We start from the raw sequence: 13,720 nt of genomic DNA on the forward strand, positions 1-13,720 counted from the left end.
ACCGCCCCCAGCAGCGTGATCCCGGCAGAGTGCCATCGCAGCTGCCCCTGCCCACTTGCGCTGGGCGCCACGAGACCTTGGAGGGAAGTTACCAATCAGAGCGGAGAGTGCTGGGATAGATGGCCTGCTTCAGTATAACCCAGGCTGACAAGCCACTGAGAATCTCACAATGCCCCCCAAATTGTAGTGCCTGGGGATGAAAATCCAAATGATGGCAAAAATAAACTAAATAGCAATTTGCTGACCTTGAAAGTACTTCCTAAACCAGCCACCTAAGCAGACCACATTGCCCTGCCTAATGCTAGGGCTGCTCTTATTGTCCTCTTGTGATTCTCATGTGCTTTCTCATTCATCTGTTATGGGAACAGTGTGCAATCTTGTCACAAGGCAACAGCAACCACACTGCTACCGTAATGAAACTAATGTCAGAGGCCTAATGCCTTGGGCATACTGCCTCTAGAGACTAACATGATATGAATACATCAAGTAATAATGAGCCATCACTGGTCTAGCAGGGCAGGGCTGCTGATTAATAAACCATTTTTTTAAAAAAATCAAACTCTCCACTTAAAGCTAAACAAGAAATTTACCACCAACAAGAAGTAATTATCTTGATTTGTTCATGTATCTGAAAATGCTTTTAACATTTTGATTAGGTGCACAATCTTACACCAGGGAAACAGAAAACATTTCTAGAATATTACTTGCTAAACAAAGCCTAATTAATTTTAGCAATTTAATGAGAAATAACCACAAAGGAAATGCAAGACTGCGATAATATGGACTCAATCAATGTTCAGATTGATTCAACGACAGCACTGTTTAGCCAGTTATCCGCGGCAACTAAAATTATAGGCCTGAAAAGATTGTCTGCTCTGCATTTTCAAATCTATACATCTCGATGTCTCACAGCCTACCTAAAAGGCTCACAACTAATTACAATATATTTCATAGTTCACTCTCCCATCAATCCTGCAAGGTGATTTCTTCCCTGCCTCCTAGTCGCTGAGAATTTTGCTTTTACATTGGGACCACCTGTCAATTCCATCCCTCCAAAGCAGAGGCCAAACTTTACCTCCTAACCTGCACTATGCCCAATGCTCACTGCCACCATTAATCTAATCTGATCTGTCTCCCACCCTTTTGCCAAGGAGCTTGTGCATGGCATTTTCCTTGCATTTTTTTTTTAAAAAAATCTTCACTAGAAGCTGAGAGAGAGTGATAGGTTCAAGTACACTCGGGGAGCTTCATGACTGAGCAAATATTTGAATCCAGATCTCCCTGGCCCAAGTCCAATAACATATCCATTACACCCAACTGGCGGGCAATTCATGAATCTTCCCCAACCCTCTGGTGGACCTTTCTTCCCTAGTTCATCGTCAGGTGATGGTCAGTTTTCTCAGGAGTGCCTCTCAGACAAAGGCACAGTAGAGGCATCCGTGACAACGAGAAAGACAAAAGCAAACCAGACGGGAACACTCACCGGAGCCACTTGTACAACCTGCAGTTGTATGTGTTGAGGCTGCTGCAAGCCGGCTGTGGATTGTGACACGGGGATGTACTGGATTCGCGGGAAATCGCCCTGCGGAGTTCTGTAGTCGGTGGTCAGTGTCTGCGACAGTTCTGTCATGGCTTGGGTCAGTAAATCTGTTGTCTGAAGAAGGGGAAGATAGGCGGAGGGATAGACAGGTGAACGCTTGGCAACCTGGTCATTATTTCATTGCACGGGACATAACTAGCGGAAACGTATCACTGAATAGTTAAAAGAAAACCCTACTCACAGGCTGTCCCAGCTTCCCTCTACCCCAAAGGTGAGGCCTAGGCCAGGCATCCCCAAACTGCGGCCCTCCAGATGTTTTGGCCTACAACTCCCATGATCCCTAGCTAACAGAATCAGTGGTCAGGGATGATGGGAATTGTAGTCCAAAACGTCTGGAGGGCCGAAGTTTGGGGATGCCTGGCCTAGGCTATGCAGATGACAGTGTGCTGCAATCAGAAGAGGTATGCTAGAAAAAAATGGGCCTACTAAGCAAACATCTCCAGGTGTCTTCTGCAAAAGACCCTAAGCCACATTCTGTAGGGCATGGGTGAGGAACCTCAGGCCTGTGGGTCAAATGTGGCCCTCCAGGCCTTTGTCTAAATCAGTGGTTCCCAACCTTTTTTGGCCATGCCCCACCTAAGCATCTCTAAAATCCTGATGCCCCCCCTGACATATAATTCTTATTATTCAAAAAGTGAACTCCTATTCAAATGGAGGAAGCTTGAAAGGCTATTAACTGTTAATAACTCATTCTCAAAATGCCCCCTTAAAAATCAAATTGCCCCCCTGTGGTGTGTGTGTTCCACCTTGGGAACCACAGGTCTAAATCCTTTACACTCTCCACAGGCCAACCCCTTACAGTCCCAGCTTCTCGCACTCTTAAGTGTTTTTGTCTGGCTGGAATATGTCCTTGAACTCTGAGAATGCCATTTGCTTGTCTGAATGGAAAACAGAGAGGGGTGTGTGGGTAGAAACAAGCTTACTGTACAAAGGTTAATTTTACATCTGTTGCCCTGTCTGCTTTTGCTCTGCCTGCTCCTGCCCTCCACTAGCATGTGGCACTCAGAAGGCTGCCCAGAAGGGAATGCAAGTAAAGTTCCATCTGCAGGACAATGGTTTCCAAATTTCTTGCTCTCAAGGAACCACTTTTCACATTCATCAGTCTGCTAAGAAACATCTGATGTGGGAGAGCCTAATTCATACTTTGTGGGAGACTGGATTACTGTATCACGCTCCACTTCAGGCAGCCTTTAGAGTTCTCAGAAAACCCAACATGGGACTTGTGCACTCCCCTGCTCCCACTTCTTCATGCATGAGAGGAGGCTGAAAGCTTCAACTTTCATTTTTGAAGTAACTATGTTTTCCCATTATGTCAGATTCAGGGAACTGTGGTTTGTTCTGACTGTTCTTAATTAAAGCAAACCAGGATGCCGCACTGTGATATGATACCTTGGTTTGTTTTAACTAGTCACAAGGAACCATGGTTTGTCATTTGGTCAGAACTGGGCCATCATCTTCTGGAATTTCCCAATGGTACTATGATAGCTCTACTTCTTTACATAATTTTGTTATGTACCTTCAAATACTTACCACAACGGTCTCCCCAGCAGTGCTGTCAGAAGTTAATACTGCAGGGGTAGCACTGATTACAGCTGTTGTCAACGGCACATGTATCGTGTTAGTTGGAATCTGAGCAAACTCAGGGTGTTTCTTGCGAATGTGTTGCACCATCTTGGTCTGTGGAGAGGTGGAAAGTAGATAGGGACAGGATAGTTTGATGATGATGATGAATTAAATTCCTATACCACCTTCAAATCAGTACTGACCACCGAGTGGTCATTTTGCACAAGTGGCTTGGCTGGTAGCACAAAACCACAGCCTTTCATTTAGGGTTGCCAGACTCAATAGAAGACAGGACTTCTGTGCCTTTAATTGCCCTGCTCTCTTTTGAGTCTGGAAACCTTAAAGAGAAACCAGCAGACCCTTTGTTTAATTTCCAAGCAAAGGGTCTGCTGGTTTCCAGACTCAAAAGAGAGCAATTAAAGGCACAGAAGTCCAGTCCTCTATTGAGTCTGGCAACCCTACTTTCATTGTTTTTTATTTATGGGATTTTAAAACCCGCTCTTCGCCAGATGGTACCTGGGTGGCATACAACTGAAAATGATTAGCTATTCAGCACTGTGAATAAAAAGCTATGGCACTTACGGTAGGTACAAGGCCAGTCTCTATAATCTAGCCATTAAACCATTCCTGAAAAGGAACAATACGGCTGTAGCGCAACCTACTAATTGCAGGTGCATCACTGCATAGAACAGCTATGTGTGTGACAACTGGTGATATCTACTCTTCCTTAGTACCTGAATGCGTGACTTGTCCTGGAAGGGTGCAAATGGGATGCCCTTAAGAGGTGCCTATCTCAAAAGGGCACTTGTATAGCAAGCTAATGCCTAAACAGGAGCTTTAGTAGTAAAAGCACTAGTTAGTGAGGTGATCATCACAATCGCGACGCAAAACCAAGGAAGTATCTGATCTGAGAGTCATGACTATCAGTCCCCTAGTCTAGTCCGCCATTTAATGAATGAGGTACATTTAGGCATCTCTGATGCTTGATAACATGTGATACGAGAATAGACATACTGCATCTATACATTAAAACTTATTATTGCTGAAAGTATCCATGAGCAGGACACACATTTGGATGGAGTAATAGTCCCACAGTACCTTACTGCTGTACTGCTTGGAACAGTGAGGACAGCAAACTGGCGGCGTTGCTATTGTGCCCGTCAGCTGGGTGTGTGTGCTTAGCATGGGATCTGGCTCTCCTGGGCCTGCTGGACGTAGTTTTCGGATGCTCGGAGGGAGCTCAGCACCTGGGTGGTTTTTCAGGATGTGGGCTTTGCGTTTGCTGGCGCTCTTGTAAACCTGTGAGACGAAGACTTGGGCCGTGAATAAATAACGCTCTGCTGAAAGCAGGCATCTATCTCCAACCACACAATATGCAATCCTCTGTAAGTAAACATTCTCAGCAGCTGAGTGCCATATCAGATGCATGGTTTTCTTATATGCACACAACTCACATATGCAGGTTTTGATTGTTATCTGTGTTACAGAGCTGGAAAGCCCAGGGATGGGAAACCTGTGGAGGCTCTCCAGATGTTGCTGGACTACAACTCCCATCATTCCTGACCATTGGCCGTGCTGGCTGGGGCTGATGGGAGCTGAAGTCCAGCAACATCCAAGGGCCACAGGTGTCCCATCACTGAGCCTTTCGTCTGGCGTTCTGCATCGCTATGCAAGATCACACATTTCTATGCCATATTAATGAATATAGAACAGGCATCCCCAAACTTTGGCCCTCCAGATGTTTTGGACTACAATTCCCATCTTCCCCGACCACTGGTTCTGTTAGCTAGGGATCATGGGAGTTGTAGGCCCAAACATCTGGAGGGCCGCAGTTTGGGGATGCCTGATATAGATCAACTACCACATCAGCATGAAAAAGTAGCAAGCACTTGAAATCTAGTGTTCAAGCCCTGCTCAGATAAGTTTTTAATATTTGATATTGTGTTGTGTTTTGATTTGTTGGACGCCACCCAGAGTGGCTGGGGGAACCCAGTCAGATGGGCAGCATATAAATTATCATCATCATCATCATCATCATCATCATCCTACCCTTTTACTATTCTTTCACCATCCCGATTCTAAATACAACAGTTAAATGACATAAATCTCTAGTATGCACTGCTGCAGACTTTAGTTCTAGGATTCTACACAATATTTACTGATACAAACTTTATGGAGTACCTTACAGAACAGAGCTTAGGTCTGTGACTGGTATTCTGAGCTTATTTGAATACAATTCAGTTTTAGGAAATATGCTAGGTAAATACTTTATCCTTAGTTCTTTCAGTTTTCCTGATTGTGCTCCCCTGTCCGACACTAGGTCAATCTTTCTGATTAACATGCATCGACTTTGACAAACGTAGGCATTCAACGTGAAACTATAACTTATTCAAATCCTACAAATTCCAAGTGGGAAAATGACTTGTTGCTTGTTAAGAGCAAGACCCTTCTACACCACCCAACAGCACAATACAACAAATCCCCCAATTTGTAAAGCACCTTGGAACATCTTCTATGGAAATGTGCTATTTAGATTCCTGGAAGTAGGCTGTGAGCTCAAACCCAAACTTCTCTTCTTCAAGTGCTTTCCATTTAATTTATTAGAGTGGCAGAAATATTTTTTGGTCCTCTCCTCAACAGGAAAAGAAATGAATCAGAAAAGGGGGAAATTGCAAGATCTGTTACAGATTTATACATGGAGTATGATTCCATGCATGCACCAAGGAATAGGTAGGTTCATTTCATACCTTATCACAGTACTGACAGAAATAATCTCTGTTGGGCTTGATGATGGGCAATGTTAGCTCTGGCACCTCCTCTATTTTCATGTCTGGATGTCTCTTTGATAAATGATTCACCTAAGATGAAAAAGCAGCGGAATAAAAAATATGTTACAGCAAACAGCTGGCTCATGTGGCCGTGAGGAACAGGAACGCCTGTGCTTCAAGCCACTGAGATGTTAAGAACAAGTGTGGCCAGAGGGTCAGACTAGACCAAGGAGTCGCAGGTTCAAAACCCCACTCGGGTCATGAAGCTCACTGTGTGACTTGGGCCAAGCACCTCCCAGCTTAATCTACTGTTATAAAGATAAAATATGTATGTGTAGAACAATGCACACCACTGTTAAGCTTTCTGGAGGGAAGGCAGAGTAACAATGACATGAATAAATAGATTTTGCTCAGTACTACAGACCTATTCAGAAGTGCTAGATCAGTGTTTCCCAAACTTCGGTCTCCAGCTGTTTTCGGACAATTTCAATCAGTCCTGACCAATGTTCTTGCTAGCTAGGGATGATGGGAGTTGAAGTCCAAAAACAACTGAAGACCCAAGTTTGGGAAATATTGTGCCAGATCTATCTGTTGTTTAAGATGGTTGGCATTCATTTGCAGATACCATAATATCAGCAATGAAACTGAGCTATCAACCAGCCATTTAATAGACCTATTTCTATATTAGCAGGTTATGAAAAGGCAAACAAAATGGCACTAGAAGATATGTGCTATGGTGAATGATCATGTTTTAATTTTTGCACAGTCTTAAATTGTAAAACTGGGTGCCCCTGGTTTAAATCTCACCTCCCTCACAAGAAAGCCTGAAGCCAAGCAGCCCTCTCTCACCTTCAGTCTCCCTCCTGACCTGATTTCCAAGGCTCTTGTAAAGATCATTGTGATTATGCATGTGAATCACTGTTAACTCCTTGGAATGAACTGTATAAAAGCTAAGTGTTATTATCACTATTCTAGTATGGGAATGGAAAATGCTGAAAGCCTAGTCTGATTTACTAAAGTGCCTAAGGAAGGTGTCATGTGCCGCAGGGCCAACTCACAACACCAAACAGGAGCGTTGTGAATAGAACTTGAGTGAATCAGTATGCTTAGCACATGCCCAAGCAGCTGTGTGATTTTTTTTTCAACATGTGCTCGGCTTATAACTCATCCTGCACTGTGCCACTGCAAAGCAAGTGGGTGCTAGCACAGTGAGTCGTACGAGCTGAGCTGTCAGGTGGGCACCTGCTGATGCAGCCATAGATCTTCAGGCACCTTCCAAACCCACACAAGCCAGATTCACACTGCTCTAGCTTGTCCACACAGGTGTAATTTAATGTCTACACACTGCTCAGCCATATCAAATCCACTGAGTTAGGAAAACACAAGTTCCCTGGCACCATTTCCAAATAATTCCAAACTGGCTAATAAACTAAGCATGTGCTGGCAAAATTTACAGGGCCACAGAACAGTATCGGCCTGTCCAGAGAGGGCAAACACTTTTCCTGGACTCGTGGCAGCTGCTTAATTTTTCTCTGCAAACTGTGGGGGCTCATATCGCTACTAATAGTAGTTTCACAAACCACTGCACACTGAATTTTCTGCCTAAACAACAACAACATTCGTGCAAAGAGGCCCCATATTTGACAACCACTCTGACGAATGGGCAGAGTGTAGCACCTGAATCTGGGAGACCAAACCCCTACTCAGCTGAATGGGTAAGTCTTGAGCAGCCACCCACCGTTTCATAGGATAACATAGCATAGAATCACACATGCTAAACTGAGAGGTACTTCCAGACTGTCACTTTTTTCAGCAAATTTAGGTTGTGCAATGAAAGGTGATCTGGCGCTAGACCGCAACAAAGCCATTTCCCTAAAAGATCAGACTTTTTGTGATAAGGGAAGTGGCAGGAAAATGCATTGGAAAGTATGGAATAAAAGCACTTGCTTGGGCACGGGCACATCATTTAAGTGCCACACAAACAAATCAGAATGAATGCTTGTTAAATAGCTGGCGTTGCCTAAGGTCCCTGAAAACAAATCAAGATGGTTGCTCCATAAAAAGGTTATATGGAAGTGCCCTGAGTTCCTCGGAGGATAGGAATGTGATAAATGATATGGACAAGGCTGAAGAACTGAAAGAACAAAATAATGGAATGGTGAAGAGTGAGTTGTCTCTGCACCTGTGTGTTCCCTGCTCTAAATTTCTTGCCTAGTGAAACCAATCCCCAATAGGCAGCGACTGACTGGCTAAGATCTCAAGGGAAGCTGGGGCATAGTATTATAGAATTGCAGTGTTGGAAGGGACCCTAACGGCCATCTAGTCCACCCCCTACAATGCAGGAACATGCAGCTGTCCCATACAGGGTTCAAACCTACAACCATGCTCTAACCCAGTGGTTTTCAAGCAGTGTGTCGTGGCACCCTGGGGTGCCTCGAATGCTGGTCAGGGGTGCTATGGGCAACACTGGCCTCTGTCTCTCTTTCCTTCTCTCCCTCCTCTGACGCCCTTTCACAACTCTGCCTTCCAAAGGCTTGTGCAGCTGTTTGTTGCAGCAGCCCTGGCTACAAACTCCGCAGGCTAATGGTGCCTCTGGGGCTGGCCAGGGGGTGCTGGTTGCCAGGAGCTGAGGCGGCCTCGGAGTAAGCAAGCAAGTGGGCAAGGAAGCCCAGCCAGCCAGTCCACCAGTCCTTGCTGTTGGGAATGGACATACAAGTCCCTGGCCCCGTGGGGCAGTGTGAGGAAGCACCTCTCTTTGACACAGGGGGTGCAGCTCAAGAGACCAGGGGTGGAAGCAGTGGCTGCCCAGAGGACTCCCAAGGAGAGGGGAGAGGAGAGGAGGCTGAGGGAACACTCCCCAAGGTGTGAGAGGCTGCCAGATCTGCAGGGAAGGGGTGACATAACTGGGCTCCTGAGCCCCATGGGGTGGCTGCACAAAGAATGTAGTTGGCCAAGGGAACCGTGGACTCAAAAAGGTTGAAAACCTCTGCTCTAACTGTTTTAAGCAAAATCTGGCCTTATTCCCTTATGGGGTACATAAGAGCTCATGCATAGTCCTTTGTAGGTTCTCCATCATTAGGAGGAAATAACGGGCCAACCAGAAAATATTGGGAAGCAAAGCAGCTAGTAATCTTGATCTTTATTGACTGTTGCAACAGGGTGTTTTCCTCTCACATAGGAGGAAAGAAAGACCCAGAACAAAAGCCCACCTGCCCCTATATAGACATTTAAAAAAAAAAACCTCCAATCAGAGCCACCCCCAGAAGCGTCATAATACATCATAGAAGGGGTGTAACCCAGGACTACCACCCCTCCCTGGTACATCATACATTACAGAAAAGGGACGGTCTAAGACAGAAATCTGAGTCCGTTGTTTTTCCCATGTCTGTCAGCTACCTGTGGCCAGTCCTTTTGTAATTGATAAATACAGTGGTACCTTGCAAGACGAATGCCTCGCACAATGAAAAACTCGCAAGACGAAAGTGTTTTGCGTTGCGCGAGGAACTCGCAAGATGACAAGGTTTTCTATGACCGCCGCTTCGTCTTGCAAAGGGAAGCTGACAGCTGATCTTCCTTTGCCTTCTTTCCGCGCTGCAGCTGGTTCCCCGGGGCTTGCCAAGCAGGCAGCGACAAGCCCCGGCAAGCAGTGCCCGCCGCGCTTCAGCTCCGAGCTGAAGCATGGCGGGTGCTGCTTGCGCTGCGCTCGCCGTATGGCTGGCCCGGGATCGGCTGCCTGAGTGCCGCCACCGCCGAGGCGAGCGGGAGAAAGTGTGCAGCGCTCGCCCTCTGGCCGGCCCGGATCAGCCCCCTCAGCACTGCTGCCTCCCGGGAAAGTGCCCTCCCTCCCTGCCTCCCTCCGCCCGCCGTATCTGCTGCCCGCTGTATCTCGCCAGCTCGGAGTCGTTGGCACCGCCAGAGCCTTAAAAACTTTCGGAGCGGCCGTGGCGGGTGAGTCAGTGCCTTTTTTTGTGCTTTTTCGCCCATAGGAAAGCATTAATTATGTTTCAATGCATTCCTATGGGAAACCGCGATTCGCAAGATGAATTTTTCGTAAAACGAATTGACCCGTGGAACAAATTAAATTCGTCTTGCGAGGTACCACTGTACTTAGTTCCTGAGCCAGGACAGCCTCACAGGCTCGCCCTATTCACACCTTAAATGTGCCCTTAAGGCAAGATTTGTGAGCACAGAGAGAGAGAGTGAGGAGGTTTTCTGCAGAGAAACATTTGGTCAGTTTGGGAGAGTCAAAATGGTTCCAGAACTGTCTTCCTGTATTGTTTCAGACAGGTGGTTTATATATACAGTTATGAACATTTAATTTTTATATATGACCTCAAAATTCTTACAACATAACCAACTGAGCTATCCACGCAGCCCTTCCAGCATCCTCACACTAACCAGCATGCCTCTCCTCCGGAACCCCATCATGCACAGGCGGCACTTGAACATGAAGCTCTCATAGTCTGTGGAGGCTATCCGGGGCTTGAATGTTTTGGAGCGGCTAATTCGGTCGGCTTTCTTTGCTTCTCTTTCCGGATTGTGCATTCTCTGCATGTGCTCCCGAAGTTTGTCCTTTCTCTGAGAGGTGAGGGGTGGATAAGGAAAATCACAACAATCAGATGGGGAAAATACTTACGCTTCGAGTTACCTATACGTTACTGTAAGATGACAGAACGCTGGGCAAATCACAGGGTCAAAAAATAAGGTTGGCAAAGCAGAGAAAGCACTTTGGCACTTGAAGGAAGGATTTCTAACGCAGAAAATGGAAAACGTTTCCGGGAGTCACTGAAGTTGCTTGTTAACAGCACTGCTCACAACGAAAGAGAAAGAATTCTTCACCACTGTGGTCCTACCAGCATTTAGGCCCATTACAATAGGTCAACCTGATGCATCATGTACATTAAATTAATATTTTTCTTCCATGTTACTTGTGTGGCTGAGCACTAGTAAGTGCAAACTGAGATTCTTACTGTTATTTCACAGCTCTACCAAGGTATCCCCTTCATGGATCACTCCCTTGTTGTGGTGAAGGGGCTTGAATAACTCCAAAGAAGCTATGAGCTATGTTGTGCAAGGCCACCCAAGATGGACAGGTCATAGCCAAGAGTTTAGACTAAATGTGATCCACCTGGAGAAGGAACTGGCAATCCACTCCAGTACTTTGCCTAGAAAACTCCATGGACTTAAAAAAAAAAGGAGAAGCTTTGAGAAGAAAGTGAGAGTTTCCAAGGCATGCTCTGGTTCATGGGGTAACGGAGAGCTGAACTCGACTAAGACGACTAAACAAATCAAGGTATAGGGTGCTTTGCAGAGTGCCACAAGCTGAAAAGACACATTCCAGGCCCAAGGAATTTACAATTTAATGTTGATAAGAAATGGACACATTCCAGATTTCAGTTCACTGCCAGCAGGCCTAATTTCACACCAGAAAATCTCATCCTGGGTTGTAAATAGCCACTTACCCGGTCACTTGTGGCATTTAAGAAAAACCTCCAGGTTACCGGGCAGAAAAGATTTACAAAACTTGTCTCTTTTTCTTCCCTAGCATAGGCACGCTATGGCACGATAGCATGTAAAAATTTGTGTGGTCTAGTGATTGCTACAGATTTGTTTGAAAGGCTGGTCTCATCTCCTAAGCAGAAATTGTAACAGAAATACTACGTGGACTTGTGTACTATGCTGGAATAAAAAGGAAGGCATTTGTGACTCGTTAGTTTGCAATATATTTCTAACGTGGCTCTTCATGAGGAGCCACTTGCTCACAAGTTGCTGAGGTAAAGCACTACCCACATGCTTGCACATGTGCACATTGCAAAAAAAATCTTCACAGTGTGGGTTGGTGTGTGCCAAATACAGTGTGACACTGTGCTGGCAGATTATGTCTGTTTGTGAAAAATCAGTTCTGGTGAGGAGAGAGAGAAAGCTGTCGCTCTATCCCTGCCTGTAACAGCACATGCCAAACCTGTTGACCACATTACCTTGAACTGCTTGCCACATGTAGAGCACAGGAAGTCTTTGCGGTCCGAGTGCCGCAGCATGTGGAGTCGCAACTTGTCAGGGCGGCAGAAAGCCTTGTCGCATTCAGTGCACTGGTAAATCTTTTCTGAATGGAAGCTCCGTACATGTTTCTTCACCTGCGAGAGATTATCAATGGGGGAAACCAAAACGTCATCCCTCAAACATCCAGCAAATAGACCAACAGGCAATTCCACCTAGTGTCACTAGTGGGAGACTCTACTGCTGTTATTGCTCAAGTTTCTTCCTTTGCTAAGTACTGTATCCATCTGCACATACTGTACGGTAAAAGAAACCTTGAACCATTCAAGAAAACACAATGCCAATTGATTTCTTTGCAATCCAGTTCTAAACAAAGGACGACAACTGACGACAACTGTGAAGAGCTCTTTGGCCTTTTCCAGCAAAACACTGTATCTTTAAGTGGCAGTGTAGGGGTTGCTCACAGCACCCACAGGGAAGGGAAAGGAGCAATGTGAATGAATATTCATCCATTAACTGGGGAAACAATGTGAGCTTGCTCAGAATAGTTTTTGACAACATCCAAAGTGTTGCGTCTACTACTGTAAGCAGAACAGCATCCAATAAATGGAAAGCATTTTACCAAACCAGCATCTTGAAATTATCATGATTAACAGAACAGGAATACCAAAGGTACAACAAGGTCAAGGCCCATTATGGTTTCAAATGCCATATAATAAGGAAATCATTGTTCAATGTTTGGATTAGATATAAAGATTTGCTAGAAAGGAAAACACCCAGGTGGATTTCACCCTTAGAGGTAAAAACTAGGAAAAAGTTGAATATGGAAGAAAAATGGTTAAGATATAAATATCTATTAATAGTTGAAGATGAACAGATGAAGTTAAAAGCATATGACCAGATAAAAGATCAATTGTGTGATTGGTTGCAGTATCATCAGATTAATGAATTGTATAGAATGGATAAGAAAATTGGTTTTCAACAAGAAAAGTCTAAATTGGAAACAGAATTGCTAGAGCCAAAAGCTAAAAAAATCTGTCAAGAATGTATAAATTGTTGCTGGAATGGCATACAAAGGATGAACAAACGAAATCGGTGATGATTGATTGGGCAAAGGATATAGGTCATAATATTATGATAGAGGATTGGGAAAGGTTATGGAAATGTAACATGAATTTCACTGCTTGTAATGTGTTGAAAGAGAATTTGTATAAGATGATGTATAGATGGTATCTTACGCCAGTGAAATTGGCAAAGATTTATCATAAAAAAGACAATAAGTGTTGGAAATGTAAAGAATCGGAAGGGACCTTTTTCCATATGTGGTGGACTTGCCCTCGAGTAAAAAACTTCTGGGATAAGATTTATAATGAGTTGAAGAAGGTGTTAAAAACACATTTGTTAAAAAACCAGAGGCTTTTTTACTTGGTATTATAGGGAAAGAGATACCAAAGAAAGATACCACTTTTTCTGTATGCCACAACAGCTGCTAGAATTGTATTAGCAAAGACATGGAAAACAGAAGATCTCCCGACGATTGATGAATGGCAGATGAAGTTGATAGAATATATGGAACTGTCTGAACTGACTGGGAGAATCCGCGACAGAGGAAGAGAGAAGGCAGAAGAGGACTGGAAGAAGTTTAAGATATATTTGGAAAATAATTATAAGATTAAAACTGAGTAGTAAGGGAGTGGAAGTACGAAGATGCTATAGAGGCACTAGTATATAAGAAGTAAGGAGGAAGATATTTGTTTTTATAAGTATATAAGATTCAATGTATAAGAGTAAA

General features: G+C 44.5%; 1 protein-coding gene across 7 annotated transcripts in view; it reads right to left on the reverse strand.

Annotated features, from left to right (window-relative positions):
• Positions 1–13,720, reverse strand: part of PRDM10 (PR/SET domain 10) — an 85,098-nt gene that overhangs the window by 5,040 nt on the left and 66,338 nt on the right. For all 7 annotated transcript variants that reach the window (XM_088657547.1, XM_088657548.1, XM_088657549.1 and 4 more), the window contains 6 exons: positions 11,910–12,065; positions 10,330–10,509; positions 5,911–6,021; positions 4,262–4,462; positions 3,131–3,277; positions 1,484–1,654 (listed from right to left, as the gene is read on the reverse strand). In XM_088657547.1, coding sequence (XP_088513673.1) covers positions 1,484–1,654; positions 3,131–3,277; positions 4,262–4,462; positions 5,911–6,021; positions 10,330–10,509; positions 11,910–12,065 — 966 coding nt within the window. The remainder of the gene's footprint in view (positions 1–1,483; positions 1,655–3,130; positions 3,278–4,261; positions 4,463–5,910; positions 6,022–10,329; positions 10,510–11,909; positions 12,066–13,720) is intronic.

This window comes from Zootoca vivipara, chromosome 14, assembly GCF_965207765.1.
Source record: "Zootoca vivipara chromosome 14, rZooViv2.hap1.1, whole genome shotgun sequence".
NCBI classification, from domain to species: domain Eukaryota; kingdom Metazoa; phylum Chordata; class Lepidosauria; order Squamata; family Lacertidae; genus Zootoca; species Zootoca vivipara.